Source organism: Lathamus discolor, chromosome 5 (genome assembly GCF_037157495.1).
Source record: "Lathamus discolor isolate bLatDis1 chromosome 5, bLatDis1.hap1, whole genome shotgun sequence".
NCBI lineage: Eukaryota > Metazoa > Chordata > Aves > Psittaciformes > Psittacidae > Lathamus > Lathamus discolor.
The window spans coordinates 19,998,619-20,026,149 of record NC_088888.1 but is presented as its reverse complement, the minus strand read 5'-3'; the positions used below and the strand labels follow the sequence as shown (position 1 = coordinate 20,026,149).

Here is a 27,531-nt window from a genome sequence, read left to right as displayed (position 1 = left end):
CCTCATGTCCAAACCCACCCCGAGCGCTTACCACCTCCCGGCAGCCGCCCTCGGGCCGCCATCCCCTCCGAGGGGCTCACTGGGCCTCACTCGGCACCTCCCCTCTTCTCCTCCCTCCGCCAACCAGAGCCCCGAGGAGGCAGCTCGAGGCAGCTCCAACGGCCGTTAATGGTCGCCCCAGGGGCCGTGCCAGGGACGGGAGCGCGCCGGGGGCTGCCTCTGTGGAGTCGGGCACAGCGGCGCTTCAGCGGCTGCTGCGGACCCGGCAGAGGGAGCCGGAGACCGGGGCCGCAAGGCTGAGGTAAGGCGGAGCAGTCGGACTGAGGACGTGGGGCCGGGTCTCTGTTTTTTGCCTTGTTTTAACTCTGTTGGTTAAATGAGCGGCTTTCTTCAGGTTTTTGCTCAGCCTGAGCCGCCCCACCACGGCAGCGGTGGGCAGGCATCGGCCGCCGGCATTATCACTGCCTGTGCCCGTTGCTTCACGCACCATCCTTTTCAATGCTTTCCCAACAGGGTAATCCCACCCACAGCCAAGAGCTGCACCGCCCTCCGCAGAAACAAGACCTGAAAGTAGCACCTCGGCTGTTACATTGAGCTGCCTCCGGGGTGGATCATCCCCAGCTCGCTCCTGGAGCCACCGCTGTGGGGTGAGGAGCTGCTTAATATGCTGGAGGTGTGCTCTGCTTGCTTCTCGGCTCGCGTTGATACTCAGGTGGCTTTGCAGCTACAGCTTATGGTCTGCAATTTATGTAATTTGAATTGACAGTGATTCCATCGTCATTATGTTTATTTAGAAGAGATGCCCTGTGATTCGTTCAGTTTTATGTGTTGTTTTCCTTACTTTTACAATCATGGGTTTGTAATTTCCTACCTAATTCTTAAGGACCGCCATGCATCGTGGCTCCCATGGTATTTACTTGTCTGGAAAGAGTATGGGTCTGAACAGGACCTGCTCACCCTTGTACAGGTAAATCTGCTGTAGTCTTACCTGAAATATTTTCTTTTATTCTAATATTACAGGTCTTCTGATTTCCATAAATTTAGTTTTGCACCATTTTTGTCCCCCACTTTTTAAAAAAAACCAAAAACCACCCAAACCCAACAAAACAAGCTACTTGCTGTGCTAACCTTCAGGTGCTTCTTAGTTTTGAGGTAGGCAAGTAAATACAACTTTATTATATCAGTTTCTAAAAGCTAGATACCAAAACAATTCAGTACCATGAAGTATGGCACTTTAAATGCCAGAGTGCTTTATTGTTTGATCACTTGTCCCTGGAGTTAAACCTGAAACCTGTATCAGATTCCACTTGCACTCCTTGAATACAGTATAGGAAAAGCTAGGTACAGTGTTTTGAACACAGGACAGCGCTAACCTAGGAAAAGGTAGGAAATCTGGAGTGGAAGGGTTTATCATCCATCCTGCCTCTCTTTGGAGTTCAAGTGTTTAATATCATCTATAGCTCTTCATTGAGAGAGATGCCTATAAAAAGAAAACAGCTTTTATTTTTTCCTTAACTATATCCTCATTGTAGGAGAAGAGATGGAGGTGTCATCATGGTAGAGATCACCTTGTCAGAGAAACCATGCAGAAAGTGAGAGACTATTTTCTTTGCAACCTTATGACTTTCAAAGCCACATCTCTCTACACCCAGGAATACTTCAAACCTGTAGCTTACTGGGAGAGAGGCAGAGTACTTGTTACCTGTGTTATTGAAGCTGTGTCATCATGCAGAAAGTAATACATGGGAAAAAGGAAATTTGGCTCCCACATGAAGTATCTGAGTCACTCTGGGAGCCCAGAGTTCTGATCCCTGCCTCAGGGAACACATAGTTATTTTACCAATTAATAATGTTCTTTGGAGTAATGCTCAGAACTGAATGCTGCCTTCTCACAAGTGTATATTTTAGGTTCTCAGGTGTTCTATAGAAGCAGACCGTTGCCCTCAATAGGCAACAGCTGAGTGAAAGCTGTTGATTAGTAATTTGGGATCTTGATATGTTAATTATGCCTAAGACCCACCTAGGTGGCTGTTTTTGTTTTCTTTTCATTAAAAAAAAAAAAAAAAAGAAATCAAAGCAATAATGATGTGATCCTCCCTTTCAAGATTTCCTGTGAATATAGGTATTTCTGTATTTATCAAAATGGTAGGATGGTTTGTTTCTTTCAGTGACACAAATGGCTGCTTTGGAAGTAAGCACTATCACAAAAAAAGCCATGCTTTAATGTCTAAATCACAGCAGTATGTGTAAACACAATGAAAACTTCAGGATGGAGATTTTACAGCTAATGAAAAAATTCTGTAAGCACACACATCTGCTAGGTATGCAGATAAAAGGTACAGAAAGAGCTTCTACAGTGGGGATTTACATATATTAACTTTGTAATTGTATGCACAACAGGCAATTACACAAGAGTTAATAAAATAATACTAATAACGATTTGTATAAGGTAATTGAAATTTATGAAGCAGTTTTGGTGGCTATTAAAGCTGTGATGTCTTCAAGTAGAGATAATGAGTATGATAGAAGTGACTAGCATGAATAAACTTAATGTTGCATTTGTCAGACAAAGACAGTAAAATATTTTGAAAAGGGGTCTGAATTTTAGTATCATCACTGTGTAAGTGGGAAACTTATGTAGGAATGTAAGTCATGTTTTGGTTTGCTTTGCAACTTAAGTCAGAAATGGGATACTGCACTTTAGATAGTTTCATCTAAAACCCTTTTCTCCTGCTCAGTGAGATCTTGGCTATTTACAAATACTGGGTAAAGTGCTGGTGTGCTTTGGCATTACTTCTGTGTAATGGAAAGCTTGCAGCTTTTTCCCCAAACCATTGTTATGTTTAGCAATTTGAATTCTTTTCTCAGGTCTGTACCACTCTAACTGTTACTGTTGAGTTAAGGTGTGTATCTGTTAGACTGAAGACATAAACTGATGGCTTCTGGATCAGTGTCACTGTGCCTTTGAGGTCTGTGAAGAAAGAAATTAGATCTCTGAATGTGCGAATGTTTTTGTTTGAGTATGGCTTATCTTTTAAAGCGCTGTTTCTGTGTTTAAAGTTTACACTAAGATTGCTTTCTTTATTTGAGAGTTTTAATCCTGTATTATTTTTTCCATACCATGCAATATATTCCCAAGGTGACAGCAAGTGCTTTTTCTCACCAGAAAATTCTGTGTAAGTGGCAAATGAGGCAATTACCACCCACTTAAAATGGGCCTTTCTTTGTGTTTTGTGGGGGCTTCACCTGGACAGAGAATTAAGACCTTTTGCTAGAAAGGCTTCACTTTCTTTTATGTTCTTGTTATATTGCAATATCACTATCCTAGAGAAAGTATGTTTACTGTAGGATATGATGAAAGAAAAAAAAAGCTCTCTCACTGATCACATTACTTTCTTTTGCTTCATGAAAGTACTGGATTGTAATAGCATGGATTGTTGGTGAGGAGTGATTTGGGAGAATGCAATTAGGAGGGACATGTAAAAACTTCAGGAGTAAGACAGAAGAAATGTCAAGCAAGTCAAATTGTTCTTGAGATGTGGTGTTAGTAATTTGGAGCTCTGCTGTCAGCAGTAAGGACTGCAAGGAGCACAGAGGTTGTAAGACAAGGTTGACGCATAGTGGCAGAACTATGTATCAGTGTTTTCGAGAGCTAGGAATTGGTTTATGGAATTAGGTTCTTCATTTCCCCCCTCCTTCCCACTCCTTCCTTGCCTCCAGCTGAGCTCCTAAGGGAAAGGTTGGGGGAGAGGAATGGGAAGCAGCAGAAGGATGTTTATGCTGCTTGGTAGGAATGTAAACCAAGTAATTAATGATGTGCATTGAATAAATGGGTTTGGGTTTTCTTGGCTTCCTTCTTACTGCAGATTGCTACAAACAGTCTGTCTCTGCCTTTCGCTCACACAAAAGCATTTGTAAATTTAACCTGTTCCTAGGAAAATCTTACTGAACCGAGTCTTGGTTTTGAGCATCTTCTATAGGGACCAGAAGTTTCTTGACTTGGGTATGACATGTCAAATCTCCACCAACACTTGTCACGTTTAGGACTACAACGCAACAGGGGAAATATGGGTCTGGTTGCTAAAGTTCTGGGACAGTTTAGACTGGGTATTAGGAAAAATCTCTTCACTGAAAGGGTAGTTGGAACAGGCTTCCCAGGGAAATAGTGGAATTACTATCCGTGGAAGTGTTGAAAAATCGGGTAGATGAGGCCCTTAGTGACATGGTTTAGTGGCGGTCTGGGCAATCCTGGGGTAATGGTTCAACTTTATGGTTTTAAAGCTCTTTTCCAGCCTAGTTCATTCTATTATTCCTTTTTTTGAAGTAAGAAAGTGGGATTTAACAGCCTATGAGAGCAGATGAAATGGGGTTCTCCTCTACCATCCTTTTCATTTCTTGGTGAATTTTGAAATTTCTATGAGTGCAGGCCTGGCTCATGTTCTTCCACTCCAAATGGGCTCCTCACACAAGAAGTGACCTATAGTAAAGGTCCCAGAAAGCTTCACACATGCATCTTTTCCTCCATGCATTTCTGGAGGGAGTTTGAATTCATTGAAGTGTGAATGTTCCAAATCTTCCTTTAGCAGGAGGAAGTAAAAGGAGGGGTTCAGTGGTATTCATTACTAGGCATGCTGCATTTGGCAAATGGCAGAAGAAGGAAGCAAAAGGGTGATGGCCTTAAGCGAGATCAGCTCTAATCCAGCCACTGGTGCTGAGGGACCAAGAGAATAATTGGACTGATACAAGCAGTAAAAATGATTGAAGCTACACATCTTGTCAGCTGACCATGGACTTTAACCTTAGACTTCGCCAATTTAACCTAGGAATGAAGAAGGAGTTGTTCAGTTCTTTCTGAAAAGTGGAGGAGCCATCAAAGTTCTTTTCCATACAATAGAGGTCACCAGTCTGCTTTGTAAGTGGATATAATGCTTGCTTCAGCAGCTTTAAGTTTATTAATATAAGAAGATGTTGTGACCCAATCCCAGAGTGTAGTTTTATAACTGAGTTATCTTACACAGCCTATAGAGTGTCAGGTTTAGACAGCTCTCTGATTGGTAGCTGTTGCAGGTTTGCTCTTATAGAGGATTCTGGAGTTTATGAAGCTCAAGTCTTCCTTGCTTATGTACATAGGAAACTGAGGCAGTATCTTAAGACTGGGAGCTGTCTGCTGTAAACTTCTTGGCTTCATTCAGTAAAGAGATTTGCAAAATACAGTACAAAGCCTTGTCTGCAGACTGCAATTTCTCTCTTCATCAGGTAATAAAGATGGGTGACTGCTTTAAGGGAGTCACTTAAGTGCCAAAAAAAACTTTACTTGATTTTTTTTTTTTTTTGTTGTTGATTTTAAAAACTTTCCCTACACTTCATTGTGTTACTTTATGCACAGGCTGACCCTGAGAATTAGGGATTGTCTGCCTAGGTGGTAAATTCAGCTCCTTCCCAAGCCACTCTCATAATCCTCACTGTCTGTGAGGATCACAGAAGCAGGAAGGTGAGAAAGTGTGGAGAGGAAAGACTTGTAGTAACAAAGATGCTTTTGCTTTGTCACAAAGAGTGGTAATCTCTTCCTGCTGTTTCATTTCTTCATAAACGTCCCGACCCCTGTATATTCTCTGTCCAGCATGTCAGTTAATTATTTTTCATTGGATGGAAAAACTGTAATTCCACTAAATTAAAAACAGGGCTGCAAATGGGCTTGGTTTGATCTCTGTGGCGTCTGAGGCAGAGGAACAAGACTATTTCCCACAATTAGATGTTAATTTATGTCTGAGCATGTCTATTCCTAGAAACAGCAAGCACATGTAGCATAACTAGCACCATTAAACCAGCATCATCCACCCTCTGTGCTTGGCAGGCGCAGAACTGGAAGAGGGGGAAACTTATGAGAGACCCGTCTCTAAATTGAGCAGTGGGGATGCAATGAAATGAGCAGAAACTTGTGATGGAGAAGATGGAGTGCAGCTTCTTTGAATGGTCAAATGCACAGAGTATTACAGAAGAACTGTGGTTTTGTTTGTTAAACATACATCCACTTTATTTTCATTTCATTCCTGGTCAAGTCTGCCTGAGATTCACATCATAAAGCAGCTACGAAGGTTTATTATGAACTGATGAAATATCTAATAAAGAAAAAAAATTAACCCCCCCCCCCGAAATGTTCTTTGGCCTTTGGAAAGCTATATACTAACAGTTTTGATTAAATGGAATAAGAGGTCACTAAATCTGGTCTTTTACCTACTGTGTGTAACAGCTTCAGCTACATCCATTTCAATAATGAAATTCTGTGATGCCTTTACCTTATACACAAAGCACCATGCACTGTATATATTTAATTTTGTTTCCATTTTACAATGCGATGAAAATCTTTTTCAACTAGAATAGATGCTAGCCTTGGATACTTAAGTGCTGAATAGAATAATAAATCCTGTGCATCACTAGCTTGACTTTCATCCAAGTGTCTCAAAGAGCTTTATAAACATCAAGTGATCTTTCCAGCATGCCCATCACAACTGGAGAGTATTACCACTGTCCTGCAGCTATTATTATTAATTTGTATCACTGCATCTAAGAGCTCCAGTCGGAGTTAAAACTCTACTGTGTGTATCATGAAAAGTTAAGCTCTGTCCCAAAGACCTTTGAACGATTATAGAAAAATAGTAACAGTAGAAGGGGCAGGGAAATTGCAACTTAGGAATTGACCACTGTTGGAACAGCATGGTCTGTCCAGCTGTTGTCATGTATCTTGTGGGCAGTACAGTGAAGATGAAGCCTGAAGAATGTTTTTCAGTGGCTCTTTGGATTTTACTATGGGACTGCTTCCATGTTTTAAAGTGCAGCACAGGAAAGGTACACCTCAGGCACACTTGGCTTGATGAGGGATTAAGTTTGCCTCAATATTAGGAGAAAATTGTGTAGAGTGGAGGTAACTGAACTGCAGAGGAGTAAAGAGTATTTTTTATGTGTGGCAGTAACACTAATGGAACCAGTGGGCTGAGGAAAGAAGGTAAAACAGAGTGGCCAGCCCTTTGCCCTAACACAGTTGTCAATGAACTGAAGTGGGTAGTGGGTGTTACGACAGAGCTCACTGTACCTGCACCCTGTGATGATCTCAATTTTGTCTTCCTGTTTCCAGACATACCTAGAGAGAAATTTTCAGCAGAAAAAGGGAAGCACTAAGACTGTGTCACCATATGAAGAATATTGTACAGAGTCTGGGCACCTGCAGTCAAACCGATTAAACTGCAGCAGTTGTGAAGAGATCTGATGATGATTCAACAGCTGCAGAAGCAATTTTTGGAAGTAGTGTCTAGCATGTTTAGGCTGTGCAGTGATTCTTGAAGTCTTCTGGCACATAACTCAGGCTTACACTTGGATTCTTTGTATTGTCTAGTAGGTGAGGCTTGCGCTAGACTTTAGAAGAAAGGGGGAACTTGCTTCTGGGACTTCCTCCTAGCCCAGTGGCAGTTGACGTGTGATAGGAGGGAGAGTGCTTAGCTCAGATCATACCCTATACTGAGAGTTAAGGAGGTGGGGGTGAGCTGCATCTGAGCCATTCATGCTTTGCATGAGTTCTTTATTTGCTTAGCTGATGATTAAGTAGAATGTCTTTCATTTTACAGCTCCTCTACTGCAGTTAGACTGCAAACCTAACCAGGGTTATACTTTCCACCTTGAGTCTCTGAAGATACAGTGTCTGAGGAGCATAACAGCAGAGTTATTCACTTTACCCTGAGATCTGTTCTCCCACTTCTGAGATGCACATGCTTCTGACTGGCTCTTATGAAAGGCAGAGATTGCACCTCTGATTGCTCCCAGCTGTTGAGCAGAGAAAACACCTGGAAGAGTGTGCTTGTGATTCCTGTGTGCAGCTTCTGTTGTACTACACCTGTCCTCTAGTTTCACTCTATAACTCCACCTCTATTTTTCTCACTTGTTTTCCAGTTATCTGGCTGTTCTTGGTCAAACTGAAGCAGAATTTGGTTCACTGTCCAAGTCTAGAGAGCAGACTGCTTTTCAAGTAGATTGCCTCTACTGTCCAACTCCTTTCAGCAGTGTAGACAGGCCCATATGATCCCTGATGCAAGAGAACAGATGCACAGAAACCTGTACCATTGAAAATATAACTGTAGACTGTAAGAACCTGTGTTAAAATAAAACCTGCAGACCCCACATATTCCTTCTGCCAACCAGACTGGTGGATCCCAGGTGTTTCTTAGGTATGTGTCATGCTGCTTCTCCCATCCTCCATACTATCCAGGACTTCCACAGTACATGAGGCTTCCTTTGTGCCATGGCCGTGGCTCCTGCCACTGGACTCTCATAGCTCTTGTTTACAGTTGGTTAGCACAAGTTTGTTAGCACTGGCCCCTTTGCCATTCCACACCATTACTTCTTGTGAAACTTGCTGCTGAGGCCTGCCACAGTGGCTGCAGCCTGTGAGTTGGGCAGAACATCCACCTGCTGAAATATGCATGCAGGTCTAGCTCTTCATGTTCTTCGTTAGCATCATGAGTGGGCTTAGGTGGCTGCGGTGTTAGAGAGCTGGGGTTTGTGAATCCTGGGCTGTGATTCTCTGCATGTATCATATAAAATGGCTGTGCTAAGAAATTAATCTTGTGAAGTCCATGTTCCTTGTGTTCTTCCATGTTATCCCTAGCTTTAATTTAGAATCCCAGAGACTGTAGTCTACGGAGATGTTTTTTAACCCAAGGACAGTGGATACAATATAAACATGGGGTTGTGCCTTGAATGTAACAAGTCAGGCTGACTTTGACAGACTGGCTGTTGGTTTGCTCTCATCCCAACAGTGACCTTACAGAAAGCTATTGCATCTTGCTGGGATTTGCACAGGTGAAGGAAAAGAGGGGTGACACTGTTGATGACTGCCCTTTAACATCAGCAAATGCTGTATTCCTTTTGTGTGTCTTGTTTGTCCATTCCAGTTCACATCTCCCTGTTGGGTCGTGTCTCATTCTGATGTGGTGATATTTCACATCCATTTTAGTGCTAGTGTGTTCTAGTAATCAGTGCAATACCTTGCAGCTGTTGGCCTCTTTGAAGATGTCACTGGAGCTGAGGTTGCAGCTCAAAGGCAGTCATCCAAGGCTGGAAAAAAGACACTTTGACTGCACAGATCAGAGTAGTATTTTATTTGCCATGCTTGCACACTGCCACAGGCTGTGATTCTGCTGACTTCTAGGTAATGCAGGTCCAAGCTTAGGTGGAAGACTGCAAAGGGGAAATCCTGTGCAGCAAGGAGTGGTGGTGTTTGATGGAGGAGCTGGCATTCCTCTCTCTTCAAGGGCAGACAACACTTCAGTGTGATAACAGGGGATGATGTCCTTCTACAAGGGCCATCATTCATGCATGACATGAAAATTGCATCTGGTTTATGCTGCAGTTGAAAACTTCCCAAGGCACTGAGTCTTATTCTGCATGGCCTCTTCAAATTTCCGTGTAAACAAGTTCAGGGCTGCCCTCCTAAATCTACAGTCATAACATAATAAATGTTTGAGGTACTTTGTGTGAAGGACTATGTTTGCAAGAGGAGGAGAATGTGTGTGAGGTGTTACTGAAGCTCTGGTAATAAATGGCAACTTAGTACAAGAATTCAGCTTAAACCAGGTGGAAGTGGTTTTACTTTGCAGTGAATAAAAGTGGTTTTACTTTGCATGTGAGGGCACACATGGCCTTGGGTGCTGTTGCTGAATGGACAAGCTGTAATTTGCTGTGCGCCATTGTAACTCAATAATTTACAGTTCTGTTCTGGATGGAGACAGCAATTTTGTTTGAATGTGATTGGCTTTTTCTGTGTCAAAGAAATGTGTAGTGTTGCCAGTGTGCTCAGAGGGATAGTGATCAACCTATGTTAAATCCATGCATTTGGTGATTTTTCTGCTTGAAAAGGGTTGGACTTTGTCTGCTTCAATGTAGATTAGTAGAAGGAAAGTGTTTATCATATTTGAGGTTTACTTCCTCTAAGAGAAAATTCTTTATTGCTTGGCCCTTTGCAAGTAAGGCTAGATCTAGCAGTAAAATTTCAGTAGTCAACATCTGGATTTTTCTTGTGTAAAGAATAATGAGATGTACTGATGCCTTGTAGCATCTCTGAAGGGCATATCTCTTTTGCTGCCTTTTAAAATCTAAGATGAAAAAGAAAGTAATGAGCCAACTAATCTGTACAGTACTTGCTGTCCCTTCTACACAAGAGGAACTGCTTTTTTCCTCAGGACACTAATTGACTTGATATTCCCTGACTTGATATTCCCTTTATACTGCTGAAGGTAAGGTGCTGCTATGCACTTGGAATAAAGAGGGGAAAAAATGGCATATACAATGTAGGACAGTTGAGCTACCACTGAGAAATATGTACTAATTACACTGATTTCTCACCTGCATCTAAAATGACAGAATTGTATTGTAGCCTATCTTGCCTTCTGGGTAATTGTTTTACCTGCTGGGTGCCTGTTTTACAAGGTCAGTGAAATGATTCCAAATGAGAGAAAAAAGCCTAACTAAAATGCACCATCTCAGATGTCCTATTTGGATGGTGGGGAGAAGAGAGAGATAGAGGTGTGCTGCATAACTGTAATTAATATTTATTTTTACTATTATCAAGGCAATTCTCAGAGTTTCATCTGTGCTGGGTTCAGCATCTGACATTGGCTTGTGCACTTTGATTCCGTGTCTGGTTTTCTGATCTTGGTGGAAATGTATTGGAGAAGACAGAAATGGAGCAAATTGGGAACCAAAGCCATCCCCATGCTAACTAATTGAATATATATATATAATGAACAACTCTACAATCGCTGTTGAAGGTGTTACATCAAACAGTCATGAAAATTTTCAAAGCTTGTAGATAAAAACATGTTGGCAGCTGGGAAAGGGAGCTGTACAAAGGGAGAGCTTTTTAAAAGCGTTGGGATTACAGGTTCACACATCTCATTTAAAAACAAAACCAAAAAAATAGAGCTGTTATGCAAACATCGCCCTCCGATTCCTGCAGTGTAATAAGTACACACCATTTACATTCTACAGTAAAGAGAAGCCATGCAGAGTGAGCCAGGCCACTGAGCAGTTTTTATGGCCATCTGGCACATAGTGCTCAACTGTCTGTCACTGGAGACCCAGTGTTACCTCTGGGCTGTTATCTCAGTTGCTTTATTTGTCATTTGTTGACATCAAGAAGTGGAGATTATGGAAGATGTTATTTATGTGACTAAACCAAATGCTACCTTAATGGCAGCTGCCTTCTGTTTAGTTTTTTATTTGTAAAGTGAAGCAGAATTTTGTCTTTGCAGCTGTTCATGGCTTATTTTTAAGTTGTCCATCAAATCTGACAACAAAAGCCAAGGTTCAACACTCTGAATTAAACTTAGCTAGCTCATTTTTCCCAGGTCTTCTGTTTGTGCTAAATGACTTTTTAGTTCCCTTGGCCACAAGAAGACTTTAAGTTACCAGCCTGTAGTAAGGCAGATTTTGGGCACATCAGTTGAGCTGTTCTTAGGTTTTGGTTTTTCGTAGATGCAAATGGTATCAGATGGAGGGCTTATACAACAAAGGGTATAGCTGCTTGGTATGTTCAGTTTGTTTCAAGTGCTGTGTGTTGTAGCAGAGCTGCTGTTTGTCTGCTGTAGATACTTTGAGAGACTATTCTCTACTGTAGAAGAGCTGCCAGTTGTTGCTGTGGCACTCAGGTGAAACACTGTTGGAAGTACTTGGACCTTCTCTCAGAGAAAAAATAGCCATTCTTCTTAATTAAGAAATCATTTTAGCGGGAAAGAAGTGACATGGATAGGGAAACTCCAGCAGAAGAGACAGACTCCCTCTTTCTTTCCATGAGGACAGAACAGATGAGGAAGGGAGGATTTGTGTTGAAACACTTTTATTGACTGCTTTATCAAGCACATCTTAGTTTTTTTTACCTGTTTGAAGAGAAGGCTTATTTTGGAGCCTAATAAACTAGAACTTATTCTAGTTTAGTGATTGGGAGCTTCTTGGTGTACTTTGTGCTTATCTGGAAGAAAAGGTGGGGAGTAGTTCCACATGAATTCTCTAGCTGATTCAGGATCTTGTTGGAGTCTGTTTTTCTTCTCTCCTTTTATGTTACTTAGACAAATGGAAAATAATGAAGAAGAGACATAGAACAAGCTCCCTGGATCAATAAAAATGCCAGTTTGGTTGCATCAATATAATAGGCAGAGCTGATGTCATTTGCTAAATAAATGGGGGTGTTTAATGCAGCATCATGGGTGTCCAGAGTGCTTTAAAAGCAAAGATGATACAACTCAACAGTTGTAGGCTGCTGTGGCTGGATGGGGCTTTGTACAACCTGGTCCAGTGGGAGGTATTCCTGTCCATGGTAGGGATGTTGGAGCTAGATGATCTTTAAGGTCCCTTCCAACCCAAACTATTCTATGATTTTAAGTCTTCAATAGGAAATGAACTTCATGCCAAAGCATCAGCTATACTGAGGTTAGACAGTGGGCCATGAGGCTCAGTGGGGCAAGGCTGGACACAGTTTAGCTTCCAAAATGCTGTGCGCTTGATTTCTTACTACAGAATTGTTAGTAGCAATAGCAAGCTTTCTTTGAAGACAGACACTGTGTGTTGTCTGCTGGCTAGAGACAATAGCCAATTCATTCATTTTCATGGCACTAAGTATTTATTGGTTTTGGTTTTGTTTTCTTAAAGTTTTCACTATTAGCCCAGAGACTGACAGAAGTCTCATGCAATTTCTCTGGTGCTGCAGTATTCCCAGAGAGGTTTTCTTTAAATACCAGTGAAAGGGAAAGGAATGTTAGTAGTTAAACTGAAGGAGCTGCTAGTTTATACAGGAACAAGTTTCATTTTGGCCAGTTACCAGAAGTCTTCATAGTTATTTGATACATCTCTTGCTTCTCAACTTTACTTCTCAGCTGCTAAATGCTGCAGTTCAATAAACTTTGCTCATTGATCATTAGACAAATACAGATGTGAAATTGGAGCGCTATGAAAGAGGTAGCCATGTGAGATGGAGAATTTCTACTTTTGAGGCTGTTAAAGCCTAAATGAAAGTCCTTTAAACCCTGACCTTTTGCTTCTGTGTTTATTTTGTTCATGTTCTGCTTCAGAAGCCACATACTGGCTTTATTCATATAGAGAAAAACAAATAAGTGTGACCCTTTCTCTGACACACAAGCAGCTTTCTTTCTGGTTCTTCGTGCTATTCTGAAATGAATACTGACAGACAGCCTCTTAACAGTCTGTATGTAACACTTTTTTACAAGTATTTCAGAGCTTTACAAATATGATTACACGCTTTGATCCCTTTCCCAAAGGGCAAATACCTCTTGGAGAAAAAAGCCACATTTGCAACATCACAAGCAAAATCAAATATTCTTTTAGTGCAAGAAAGAGAAGGATAGTACTCCAGCTAACCTTAAGAAATGTAAATGGCTTACAAGAAGTCAGTCTAGTGTAGAGCCCAGTCACCCTGGCTAGTGACCTGTCCTTTCAGTAATCTTCCATGTCTATTTGTTTTTCATTTCTTGTGAAAATCAAGTGCTGAGCCAAAGCATTAGTTCAGCATGGAGTCAGATATGTTATGACACATCTTGGCACTGTGCAGTCACTGATGCAGGGCTCATCTTGAGCAAACAGAGGATAGACTGTGGCAGAAAGATCTCGTGTTTGTTCCAGAGAAAGTTTGGTCTTGTTGCACACACAGGTTGGGTCAATAAGTAAAACTAGCTTCTGTATGAAGCTCTGTGTCCAAGATGATAAAATGGGTGCTGTTAGTTTACTAAATGAATGCTAAATTCTGCACACAGAATCTACCTGTGGTAGCTAGCCTGGTTACCAAGAGAGGCTGCTTACAACTTATCCTAAAGAAAGAGCAAAGCAATTTCCTTTGTTACGTGTCAGGACATTCCCCCCACGTCTTGCATCCCACCCCAGCCCTGTCTTGGTGGTTGATGGCCTCCCAGTACCATCAAATACCAAGCTGCCACTGCAACTTTGGACAAGAGTTGGTGGGATGTTGGAAGGAGACTTACATGGACCATGCATGTCTCTTCACTGATCTTTGCTTGCCAATTGTTCAGGACCTGGCACGAGACTTGGGGGATGGGGAGAGGGAAGGTTTCATCATGGACTTCAGCAGTCTCAGATGGCATGGGGAATTCTGCTCTTTCCCTTTGCTTCTAGCATTTGCCACAAGGTTGATCTGTCACTTGTCTGAGGAGAGAAAGTGGATGTATGTTATTGCAAAGGAGGTTTCCCACTGCTGGAGGAGAGGGTCTGCAGCATACAGGCAGTTCGTGGCCAAGTGATGGAGGGGCAGAGCATGAAACTAATACAGAGCTGCTTCACTAGGTCCAGCTGCTGCACAAACATGGTACTGTCAGTATCTTGCATATCACTACCCTTTTCTCCTGTCCGTCTACCAAGATGGTGCAGGAAACCTCACAGTGACTTCTCTCCACAGTAGCAGGGTTTTGTCCTCTCTTTTCTGCACGGATTTGTGTGCACAGGTCTCAGCCTGGCACAGGGACTCTGTACTGCCTTATACTGCCTATGACTTTGGAGTGATGAGGAACTTGCATACCAGTCACACCGGGGATGACATTTCTTTTACTGGTTTGGCATAGTCGGCAAGGACTAATACACAGGTAGAACTAGATTCATGTACGTGGGTGAGTTTGGACTGTATCAGAGCTGCCTACCACGTCCAGATAAGTTTGGGATAAGTGGATACTTCTCTATCCTTGCCAAATTACATGAACTGCTGCAAATGAAGGTTGCATAGTCTGTTATATCTGATCCAGTAACGCCTGTGTATGAGACTAGCCTGTGAGTGTCCTAAGCCTGGAGTAGCTTGAGGAATGGTAAAAACCGCGTCATATAAACCTTTGTGCAAACCTTTGAAGTTCAGCCACCTTCACTGACTCTGAGTTGGTGTGCAATGCTTTTATTTGTCTGGCTATGCTGGCACAGACAGGGCCCCAGTAGTCATGGACAGCAGATTGAATAATTTGTACGCAACAGAAGCATGGCATGAGGAATGTGCTTCTGGCTGCAGTGAGCAAGTCACTTTATCATTGGGGATTTTTTAAACTGAAGACTGTTTACCTGGCAGCTCTGAATTAGCATGCTGATGCATTCTGTGCAGGAAGAGTTTACACAGGTTCCTTGGAAGAATTTAATAGTTCAGCTTTCTATGTTTTTCTATATTTAGCAGATCAACCCCTTAGCTGTATATTCTAAAATAAAGGATAAAAATTAGGCCTTCTAATACTTAATGCTTACATTATTCTCATATGCTTTGAAGTAGCAGTTATCTAGGAATGGAATTATACAGTATCCACAAACTGTAGTTAACAGTTAGTTACGCTCTCAAACAGAAAATTATACCAAGAAATCCATAAACAGGAAGAACAGCAAGGGTCAGGCTGTCTTACTGTGAAGAATTACATAGTGTGGGAGGCCTATTGCCTTTTGTGCTTTCTGCTTTATGCCAGTCTCAGCTTCCATCATGCTGAGAAATCAGACATTAAATGTTGCATTTGTCGTGGTTTAAACAAAGTCACACAGCTCGTCCACTCACTCCCTCCTTTCTTTCCGTCCCTCTACTCATGGAGGGACGGAGAGGAGAATCGGAAAGCATGCAACTCCCACGGGTTGAGATAAGAACAGTTTAGTAACTAAGGTATAACACAAACCACTACTGCTACCACCAGTGATAATGATGATAAATGAAATAACAAGGGGAAAGAATACAACACCTCATCACCAGCCGACCGATAACTTGCCCAACCCCACCCAACCGAGCACGGACCAATATCTCACCCAACCCTGCAGTCCCTCGCCCTTCCGGGTAACTCTCCGTCACATCCTGGGCATGACGTGCTGTGGTATGGAATACCTCTTTGTTCAGCTTGGGTCAGGTGTCCTGTCTCTGCTTCCTCCCAGCCTCCCCTCCTCCCTGGCAGAGCATGAGGCTCAGAAAGTCCTTGGTCAGACTAAAACATTTGTGTTATCAGCAATGTTCCCAGGCCAGAAGTCAAAACACAGCGCTGCACCAGCTACTAAGAAGGAGAAAAATGACTGCTACTGCTGAACCCAGGACAGTATCCACCCCTTATTCCACACCATTCACGTCATGCTCAAATCCCACATTTTCAATATACCATCACTCTTGTCTCAGTGCACTCTTGGTGCATGGACCAGTCCCTATAAAGCTGCTGAGTCCATCTGGTCCATGATGTCAGGCTCCATCTCTTTAACAGTCTCTCAGAGCAGGAAAGGCTGTGTGCAGTGTTCACACTCGTGAATAACCTGGGGAATAGCGTCCATTGCTAAGTCCACCCTGGATCATCTCTGTGTTGCATCTCTGCCCTGATGGCCTGAAGTGTCATGGGCTCACCAGGCTCAAAATAATTCACTGCCCCTTCAGCAGTTTCTCTAGCTTGTTGCTGGGGACTCCATACAGCTGCCTTCCATCTCCGACGCTTCCAAGGCACTGGACGGGCCCAGTGGACTAGATACTGGCTCATACTGTCCCACACACACTGCCACTCATGACTGTACAGCCTTGGGGAAAACCTCCTGCTCCTCCGGTACCGTCTAACCCCAGACAAGACCCAAACCTGACTCTGCTTACCTTTTGACGTCAGACAAAATGGCCGTGGGTAGAACACCCTCTGTGTGTGTGCCAACATGCTGATCCCCATCACAATCAGCAGGCAGGTCCCAAGGGTACCCAGAGGCCATTCAAACCCTTCAGAACTCTCCAATGATGCTGCTGTGCTTGTCCCTGGGGCTGGTGCAGCTGCCGTGCCTGCCGGCTCTCCCACCACCAGCTTCTCTCTTCCTGGGTGCAGCTCTTCCTCCTCTGCCGTGCTGGGAAATGCTGCCTGGGCTCCTGCATCCTCCTGGGGCTCGGCGCGGGGCTGGGCTCGGCCGCGGGGCTCGGGTCCTCCGCGGGGCTCGGCTCCTCCGCGGGTCTGGGCTCCTTCGCGGGGCTCGGCTCCTCCGCCGCCTCCCCCCGCTGCTCAGCAGCCGCCTTCCTCCCGGCCTCTGGCCCCGCTCCTGCCACCGCGTGGTCCCCGGGGCCGCTCTCCCGGGCCGCTTCGGCCGCCGCCGGCTCCCGGGGCCTCTCCCCCTTGGCTCCCCGCGGCCTCACGAAGACGGAGGCGAGGACAAGGGCCAGGACGGTGAAGAGCAGCGGGACGGCCGGGTACAAGTCCACGGCCACGGCCATCCAGCCCTGCTGCCGGAGCCCACCCGTATTGCAAGTCTTTGCCATAAAGTACAGTGAAACAAGAACCTTAGCCCAAGCCCCACACTTGATACTAACACAGCAAATACCGGCTCTAAGTAATGTACAGCATTCTGAAACTGTGAGATCAAGAGAAACAACTCTGAAAGCCAATAAATCAGCATTGTGACGAGTGACTCTTAATCCAGTCAGATCTGTCATTATCTCAACCCTTTGAGCCCCACGCTGGGCGCCAAAAAGAACTGTCGTGGTTTAAACAAAATCACACAGCTCGTCCACTCACTGCCCCCCTTCTTTCCCTCCCTCTACTCATGGAGGGACGGAGAGGAGAATTGAAAAGAATGCAGCTCCCACGGGTTGAGATAAGAACAGTAACTAAGGTATAACACAAATCACTACTGCTACCACCAATAATAATAATGATAAGGGAAATAACAAGGGGAACGTATACAAGACCTCACCACCAGCCAACCGATAACTTGCCCCACCCCACCCAACCAAGCACCAACCGATACCTCGTCCAAGTCTGCAGTCCCTCACCCTTCTGGGTAACTCTCCGTTACATCCCAGGCATGATGTGCTGTGGTATGGAATACTTCTTTGGTCAGTGTCCTGGGTTCAGCAGTAGCAGTTGTTTTTTTCCTTCTTAGTAGCTAGTGCAGTGCTGTGTTTTTGATTTTTGGCCCGGGAACAGTGCTGATAACGCCGATGTTTTCAGTTGCCGTTCAAATGTTTGGTCTGGCCAAGGGCTTCCTGAGCCTCATGCTCTGCCAGGGAGGAGGGGAAGCCGGGAGGAAGCAGAGACAGGACACCCGAGCCAAGGTAGCCAAAGAGGTATTCCTACCACAGCACGTCATGCCCAGGATGTAACTGGGAGTTACCCAGAAGGGCTAGGGGACTGCAGGGTTGGACGAGGTATCGGTCGGTGGTCGGCTGGGGGGAGTGGGGCGAGTTATTGGTTGGCTGGTGTTGAAGTGTTGTATTCTTTCCTCTTGTTATTTCCTTTATTATTATTATCATTGGTGGTAGCAGCAGTGATTTGTGTTATACCTTAGTTACTAAACTGTTCTTATCTCAACCCGTGGGAGTTGCATTCTTTTTGATTCTCCTCTCCGTCCCTCCAGGACCAGGGGGAGGGCAAGAAGGGGGGGGAGTGAGAGAGTGACTGTGTCATTTATGGATGACTTTTGTTTAAACCACGACAGTCAGTTTGGGTCAGGTGTCCTGTCTCTGCTTCCTCCCAGCTTCCCCTCCTCCCTGGCAGAGCATGAGGCTCAGAAAGACCTTGGTCAGACTAAAACATTTGTGTTATCAGCAATGTTCCCAGGCCAAAAGTCAAAACACAGTGCTGCACCAGCTACTAAGAAGGAGAAAAATGACTGCTACTGCTGAACCCAGGACAGTATTCAAAACACATGAATTCTATTTCAGTGCATTTTGCACAAAACTGTGTAATCCTTCTAGTAGATATTTAGCTCTATCTAGTATGTTTGATCTTCAGACTACGTTCAAAATAAATGATCCTCCTTGCCTTTACTCTAGAAAGGTGCTGAATGTTGACTAAGGAAAACTGATCTATATTGATGTTAAGTGACTGAATCAAGGATGGTGTGAAATAAATGGTTAAAGGCTGCATTAATCTTTCTGCCTTACTGGATGTATGCAAACTGCATAGGGCCTAACACTTTTCAGTTCCTGTGGAGTGATTCAAGTGTCATAGATTGTTGAATTTCTTTCCTTACCTTTCTGCTGTCAGTCAAAGGCTGACAAAAGAAGGCCACCCCAAAAAGCACAATTAATTCACAGATCAGCACTTTCTTGTTTAATACATCTCTTTATAAACAACTGTATTGTTTCGCACAACAAACATGGTTAGAAAGAGCAGGTACAATATACAAGTTGATTGCCTTCAGGGACTCATGGATGAGTGAATCCTGAGATCTTTCAGTTCTTGGGATAACAGTGCAGCTGCTGAGCCAGTGGACAACTTGCACATGCATGCATCTGAGGCAGTGTAAATGGCTTTACCTTTATAATCCAGACTAAGACCAGCAAAGGCAAGGAACTGGTTCAGATTTATGCAAAAGTTTTCTATGTCAATCAAATTTGCCTGTTTCAGTAGTTGTAACTGCTGAGAATTATCTTCATGAAGCTTGATGTAAAGAAACCAAAGAAAGAAACCCACAATATCAACTACATGCTAAGAACTTTAAATCAGTCAGCGTGATTGATAAACATTTAGCTTTACTTGGCAAATGAGTGATAGCTTTATATTTTATCCACAGAATAACATTGGGTTAACAATAGAAAGAAAGAATTAGAGGTAGAATATTAGAGGGTTTTTTTATTCTTGGTCTGGATGGGTATTCAGTACTTGTACAGGTACTATTGAATGCTGCTTGCACCTCTAGTGGCTGTAATATCAAGTTAGCTTTAAGGTTCCTTTTATGGAGAAGGTCTACAGAGACTGTTAAGAGTGATGAAGAAGGGGTTTAAACTGAAAGTACATGTTGTTTGCTCTATTGTATTAAGACAGGTGTAGGAATTTAATATACTAAACAGCGACAGTCTTTTAACACTTACTTTCATTACAGATGGAAACAGCTGCTGGCAATACAAGCCTCGGTACCTTTAGATGTTAGTATCTCTACTGTTACATTGTCAGCACATTCTCTTGTCTTTGAACGTGACAATTTGGGAGGGGAGGCAGTGTAGTTAATGAGGGAGAATTTGCAAAAGGGGTGATGGAGAAACCCAAAAGGGGGTGCTGGAGGACCCTACAGCAATTTTGACAGAGAAACCAGGAAGTAGAGAAATTAAGGTGTGCATGGGTGCCAGAACAGAAGCTGACAGAGGTACTGGATAACAAGTTTCAAATAGCATTTATTTCCCTGCTCCCACTAATTTAGCAGGAATTCCTGCCTCAGACAAAGTATTGCTATTAAGGTGGCAGCTGGAGTATGGTCAGCATCACCTAGCATGCACCCTTCAGAGTTCTATGCCCCGAGGATAGCATGACACATGTAATTAAAAAATATCAGTAATCCAACTGTGAGCATTCAAACTTCTCAGCTGTTAAGGGTGACTATTTTTAACAGAATTGTAAATGAGTATAATGGTGCTCCCAGGACTAAGTCTATAGTTGTTGATAATGATTAGACTACAGCTACTATTAAACAGGCAAATTGAGATACTGGGACATGCTACATTTCCCCAGAAGACAAACCAGGCAAGAACTGATTATATGAATATGAGGCAGCAGAAAGTGACAATTGGTTTTAGCCCAGCAGCCTAATTCTGCTTCAGCCACTTGATATCCCAGGAGGTAGGGCTGTGTGTCCAGGTGTGGAAAGATCTATTTGAAACTATTATTTTTGAGACAACCTGAGACCAAATAGTCAAAACCAGAAAGTAAAAAAAACAGGGCATGCAGTGTGACTTGAAGATAGCTATGGACTTTGTAACTAACAGCTGCTTACTTGATATTTTAATCTATATAAACATGGGGGTAATGAGGAGGAAAGTCTGCATGCAGACAGCATAAAGGTGACACCTCTGGCTGCACATGATGTACTATCCCAAAGGAGCCGGATTCACGCAAAGCTGGTAACGGTAGATCTGTTTAAACCTTCTCAGCAAGCCATTCTTTTAAAATGTGGTTAAGTCTAAGTGGTTAACTTAAATTTTAACTTACTCTTGAAGCTCATCATCTTCCTAAAGCTGCTGTTAAATGTGGTATGTCAAAAGACAGTTTCCAGAAACTGGTCAAACTAAATTTTTCAGGAATCTAAAGCAAATGTAGCATACCTTAAACACTGCAGGAGAAGGAAGGAAAAAAAAAATAGACAAATTATTTCTGAATGAAGAATGAACTCTGAATTTAGCTTAACTAGTAGGGGTTCAGATTCTCTTCACCCTCTTCTAAGAGCCTTTCATTTTTATTTCTTTGCTCCACTGAAGAGATGAAAGTAAGCATATTAACAATGAACCTTTCATTCAGCTTTCTTAATGCAGAAGTACTGATCATGCAGGGTGGCCTTTCAAAGGATGATACGATGCTATGCTTTTCTGTTTTTAAGGATTGCTACTTACTTTGCTTCAAAGAGACCCCAAACAATTTAAGAGCAGAAGAAAACCCCAGTATTTTCAAATGTTCTGAGAACCCTAAAAAGAGGGCATTGCATTTCTGATCCAGAGGTACATCCTGAAGTGTTTAGAACTCTAGTGAGAATATGGTTCTCCATCCTCCCTGAGCATGCTTGGTAGAGGGAAATGACTTCTGCAGCTGAAAAAAGAATAAAAGGAACTAAACAACAAGGAAAGAGGAGGTGCTATCTTCTGTCCTTATGTGTGAACGGAGAGCCAACAGACAAGAGTAAGTCTCTGTAATTTTATTCTCATTACTTACACAGTCACTGCACCGTGCTACAAGTTATTAACTCACAGCATCCTGTTGCATATTATTAGCTTCGCACAAACTTAGCAGAAAGGAACATTCTGCTTACGGTTAAATCATTGCCATTAACATTTGCTACTATCTGAAGAACAAATCCCTGCTTGAGGATGCAGTAATCTTTAAAAACTATATATAAATTTCAGTTATCTTTTCCTACTGCTTCAGATGCATGTGCTAAATTTGAAATAATTTACAGTTAGTCTTATAAAGTTCTGCTTGTTTTTCTTCCAAAGAAAATAGCAGCATATTGCAAAATAGGAAGGTCCTGTAGCAAAATATGTAGTTATTACTAAATAATCCATCAAAAATGGTTTCTAATTAGACAGTCCTGTTTCATTACTTTGCATGTAACATATGTTGCAGAACTGACTCAAACTCTACACAGGTATATTCACAAAGATACAGTTTTCTGTAGTACTGAGTCAAAAAAGTTGGTGCTGTTTGGCAAGTAAATATTTGTGTCTTTCTTTACCATTTTATAATCTGATCTGAGCTGACTTGAAGAGGAAGGTGGATGTGATCAATAAGCACTTGTCAATTTGCATTCTCTGCCTTCTGCTTTCACACCTTCTTTCCTCCTGACTCAACTTCAGATTGGAAGATGAGGTATGCAGAGTTTATGGGAAGGTGTATATGAACAATATCAAAGAACTGAAGTTCAAACAACCCATAGCCGCCTAACATCCAGAACAAGTAAATCACGTCAGCATTAAGTTTCAGTTAATTGAAGAAACAGCGTATCACTGTAGTAAAATACACAATGAAGTTATCACTTCTATACACCAGTATTTTAATCTGCTTGCAAGAACAAAGTTGATGCCTTTTTTTTTTCCTTTCTGTAGTGTGTACTGAAAAGTCAGAAACAACAACATTCATGTGGAACTACTTTCAAATGCCCAGTTACACATGCTGATTGCCTCAACAAAGAAAGAAAAATGAATCAAGACTAGGAAGAGAAAGAAAAGTATGTCCTTATCACTAATGTATTTGGTAACTGTTATTTAAGAGTGACTCCAGCAGCATTAAAGTTTGTTCTCCTGGAAAAGCTGCTGATAGTGAGAGAGACAGCCCACTACTGCACAAGCTCACCATGTCAAGTGTGCATTGTGAATACTTTTTAGCAGTTTTTCCAGTGTGTTCCTTTGTGTAGCAAAGTATGTACAGTCTCAGCTAAGATTATGAACTGGTTACACAGGGCCTGTATTCTTACACAGCAGATCCTGCCCCATCAGCCTTTGTGTTGAACCATGGTTTACTGCTGCTTACATTACTTTTTGTTCTGTGTGCAGAATTCTAATAAGGTATTTAAGTGATGAAATAAACATCTGCTGACAGTAAATACAGTTCATTTTAAGTAAAGTAGTGTTGTCTTAAACATTGCCATTAGTTTTCTAGGTACAAAAGTTCTCAGGAGCATACAAATTTATTTCCAGCATGCGTTGCCCACAATCTCACTGTGACATTAAGAGATTACTTTTGATTAGGCCTTCTCTTTGCTGTTCTGCTAATGACTGACAATTTCAGTAACTACACTACAACAAAGAGAAAGTTAATGCATTTGTCTGGGCACCTAACTGTGTACACATCAACTGTGAGCATAGGTGCCGTCAATTACTCCACTGGTGCATTTCTTGAGTATAAACCCTCTATTTTTATGAACACTGTTAGTATCAGTTTTCTTCCTTGGTGAGTCTTTGTACTGAAATAGTTATTGTAAGATTTTAAAAAAGTGCTTTTATCCTTTAGAGACTTATATCTAAGCTATAGCATAGTCACAGAAGGAACTGCTATGACTGTAGAATGAACTAAACACCACGAGTACAAAGTTAATATAAACAGGACATTGTGTTCACGAGGCCAGGAGACCACAGTTTATCCAAGAGAAGAAAGCCATGCAAAATTCAAGTTTTGAATGTATTTTTCACCTTCCATGGAGTAGATAAAAGAGTTTAATATTACTTTCAGGCTGCTATAATTGCACCAGGACTCTTCTGAGGGTGTTGCCTCTGCACTACTGAAGAGGAGTTCATGTTCTCAGGTACCTCAGTTTACAGTTACATCGGTTCTCATTGAAGACACTAAACTGTTTCAAAACAGAAACCAATGAAGGTAAGGACAGGCATTGGCATAGCAACCTTCATGGCAGTTCTTGCTCTTTTTTGAAGCCTTGGCTCACACCCAGCTATAGGCCTGAAAACTTGATGCAAAGGCACAGTTGTTTTATGTAACTTACCTTTACTTAACACAGACATCTTGTTCAAGAATCACAGTTTGATAACCGAAAATACCATATGGATTTGGGGGGGGGAGTGTGTACGTATACCATGAATCAGGCCCAATTTCAATACCCAACAATTTTCAAAATTGTTTTTAAATAATTACCGTGATATTCTCTCTCCCTCTAATACAGTCCTTTAATGAACCTTGTATTTCTAGCATCTAAATGATGAAGAAACAAGTTATTCCTCTACTTATCCATTTTTAATACAGCCCATTATGATTTGCAATATAGCTAAAGTTGTCAAAATGGATGAAAGAACATTTAAGACATTAAAACTCTGATGACAATGATATAGTGTACAGTATGCATCAAATGAAAACAGTTCATTTGATGAATGTATCTAACCTCAAAATTAAATTGACCAAACTGGCTACTGTAGATTTAGCCAGATTTGCTTACAAAATAAATGACTAAACTTGAACCCAGCAGAGAGATTACTTTCCCCTTCCAAACTGGCAGAAAATACTGTCCACCTTCATCAGCTGTAAATTCAGTCTGAAGTTAGTGACCTAATGTGTGTATTTTCCCCATTTGTATTTCTTAAATAAACCTGCAGGAGAAAAGGTGCAAAATAGCAAGACCTGTTGGAATAGGCAGAAAGGAATTCAAACTTTAATCTGATTGGTTTAATTTTTTTAGCATGAGGAAAAAGAATAAAGTTACAAGATCCTTTTAATATTTTCACAATGTTAAACTAAAACTGAGCTCTAGGCTACATGTGTAAGTAAATCTAGAACACAAAAGGGTTAAATAAGGTCTTCTTTTAAGATACAAGAACTTAAGCTTTCTTTTACGTTTAACAAACTTCACAGAACAGATACTGCAAAGGAACAACCCCCTCCCCAACTTTTTTTTTAAAGTGAACATTGTCCATAATTTACATGAACTTTTAAGTAGTGTTCTCTCAAGAGCCACCTTGAAACTATCTGTGCATTTGTAATGAGATTAAAGAGAGTATTAAGGAGGAACAAAATAGCATCTTCAGTATTAATGCAGAAAAGTCTTATGTGTCAATCACAATGCCCATCAAAATGCTATGGTAGGATTTTGTAGGAAAAGAAAGTGCGTATCACAGCAGCCTCCAAAACCCATGTTTGCTTAAACTCCTCATGGCAAATGTAAATAATATCCTTGGACAGCCCCTCTCACCAAGACCACTGCCTGAAAATGCAGCACATTACGGAAGATTTTGGTGCTGGTTTTATTTTCTTGACTAATATCAATAATAAGAAACCAGCTTGCCTTCTGGATAGTTTATAATGATATGATGGGGCACTTCTGATTTGCTCTATGGTTAATTAACAAGAATGCAGTCAGATGCTGAGTGTGTCTGGAGATGCAAACATATAATATTTTTATTTAAATTAGTTGTCTCCTTGTTAAATGCTCCTAGCTGGCTACCAAAGTAACAATCTGATTTGGCCTATAAGGAGTTAGTTACCTGTAACAAGTAGAATGGAAGATGACTCATCCAAGCTTACTCCCAAAACTCTGGGGTTTTTCCAAGTGATACGTTACTTCACCCCTCTGATGTTTTATACCTGCCCAGGATTTGAGGACGAGACAAAATCTTTCCCTCCCTCAGGCTTTCTTACATATTTACCTGATTGTTAACACCTTACTAATAGGCTGAGAAGCTGAATTCATTCAGGATTAAGCTGGGCCACACCAGTACAAATCCTTTTTACCTGCATAAAACATGTGTGCAGCAGCAGATGTGCCAATTACAATGTTTGCTTTTTTGTTTCCAAACTGACAAGACTGGTGCAATTCAGTTCAGCTTAGCTCAATGTGACGTACTGTAATATAGAACCATAGGTCTAACCAAATCCAAAACACTCTACTCCATGTAATGCTTTTCACATTCACTTGCTATACTTGCTTTGCAATAGACGCGGGCAGAGATTTTCATGGGCGCGTTCAGCTGCATAGAAAGAGGGCTGATGGAGCCCACTTGATTATCTCATTGACACTCTGGAAGCGAGGAACACAAACTCGATCTGATAAAGGATGTTTTACCGGTTGTTCCCCAATACTGTTACTGAATTCTGTTTGCTACAAAATGTCCTTTCCCCCCCCCCCCCAATATATAAGTCTAGCTACAGAAAGTCAGTCTGTAGAATCCAGCCATGGCTACTGTGCTGTGAATTAGCCTTATTTGATCAATTATCAGATACCTGCACTTAGCAAAAGGCAAACAAGAGCCAATCAGGTTTTGGCCAGTGGGAATGGCTGCACTGCTCAAGGTATGTGGAATCCGTTCACACAACTCATACTATCTCTGTGGATGCCATGTAAAAAGTATGCACCATTTACTGCTCTGGGATGGAGTTGGCTTTATAGTGAGATCATAATTTAACTGAAAAGAAAGAAAAAAACCAACAAAAAAAAAAAAAACAAAAACCCCAACAAAACAAAAAAAAAACCCAACAAAAAACAAACAAAAAAAAACCACCAAGAAAAAAACCCACAAACAAACAACCCCCCCCAAACCAAACAAATAAACAAAAAAACCCAAACAACCCTGATAGGTTATTTATAGTTAAGATAGATATAAAAAATTTTATAAGAATCTCTGTCCCCCTTTCTTTTTGGCTTCCTGGGAAGAACCAGAAAGATGTTCCTACCCCAACAGAATCCCTGATGCTGGTGACACTGCCTAACTCAAAAGCCACACGCGATGAAGGCACGAGTGACCAGTCAGGTCTTCAGGGCTTAAGCAGCTGCAATTGCTGCTCTTAGTAGTATTTCACCTCCTCAGGATTCACTAGCAGTGAAGAGGTGAAAGGCTGCACATTAAACAGTTTGTCTGAAAGCCATGTGCATAGCAAACTTTTACACCAGCTTCTATACAACTATTTGTTTTAACTCTGCAGCTGGAATGTTTCCAGCATAAGGCTTTTAGAGTGACTCCAGCAATAACAGAAGCCTTTGGATTTTTTGTTTTGTTTAAATCCACTAGCCATGCTCAAAAATAGTATTTCTTCATGTTTTATTTTTATACGGTGGCTAGCAGGCACCTTAGTAACCAGCCAGAAATCAATTTCAACCACCATCAACCCCTAAACTACAGTACCAGGACAGCTGGCTAAAGAAAGGAAACTGATTGGCTGTAGTCTGAAACTTGCCTAGTACAAGGTGTCTGGCTGACTTTGTCCTAAATAAGGCTAACATTAGTGAACTAAGAGAACAGCATTTGGTTGCAGTCTTGCACTCAGGAACATCCTTCGCCAATGCGTTGGCAAGATCTCCCTACTTTCCGATCCAGTTTCACCATTTTCATAATGGCTTCCTCACGCCCACGTCCCATGTGGTCAAATGTGCAGTCATGTTGTTCAGGCAGGCGATGTAACATACAGAACACATAACCTACCATGGAAAGGGAGAAGAAAAAAAATACAGTTAGGGACTTGGTTAAAGTGGCAGAATCTTACCTGAATCAGAAATGAAGGATTACTTACCAGAGGATTACGCAGTTCTCAGAAATTAATGCCAGCTTTAAGTTTTTACTTACCTATCTTCCTTACAGGGTGT

The 27,531-nt window shown here is 41.9% G+C and overlaps 1 protein-coding gene and 1 long non-coding RNA gene across 3 annotated transcripts in view; one reads left to right on the top strand and one right to left on the bottom strand.

Moving 5' to 3' along the window:
• On the top strand, positions 1 to 21,573 carry LOC136014879 (uncharacterized). The gene is made up of 3 exons (XR_010612905.1): positions 1 to 301; positions 514 to 647; positions 21,340 to 21,573. It is a non-coding gene; the product is annotated as an uncharacterized LOC136014879 (long non-coding RNA).
• Positions 21,574 to 21,636: 63 nt separating this feature from the next.
• The window catches only part of ZFAND3 (zinc finger AN1-type containing 3), a 142,386-nt gene continuing 136,491 nt past the window's right edge, over positions 21,637 to 27,531 (bottom strand). For both annotated transcript variants that reach the window (XM_065680018.1, XM_065680019.1), the window contains exon 7: positions 21,637 to 27,366. In XM_065680018.1, coding sequence (XP_065536090.1) covers positions 27,212 to 27,366 — 155 coding nt within the window. In that variant the 3' untranslated portion in view covers positions 21,637 to 27,211. The remainder of the gene's footprint in view (positions 27,367 to 27,531) is intronic.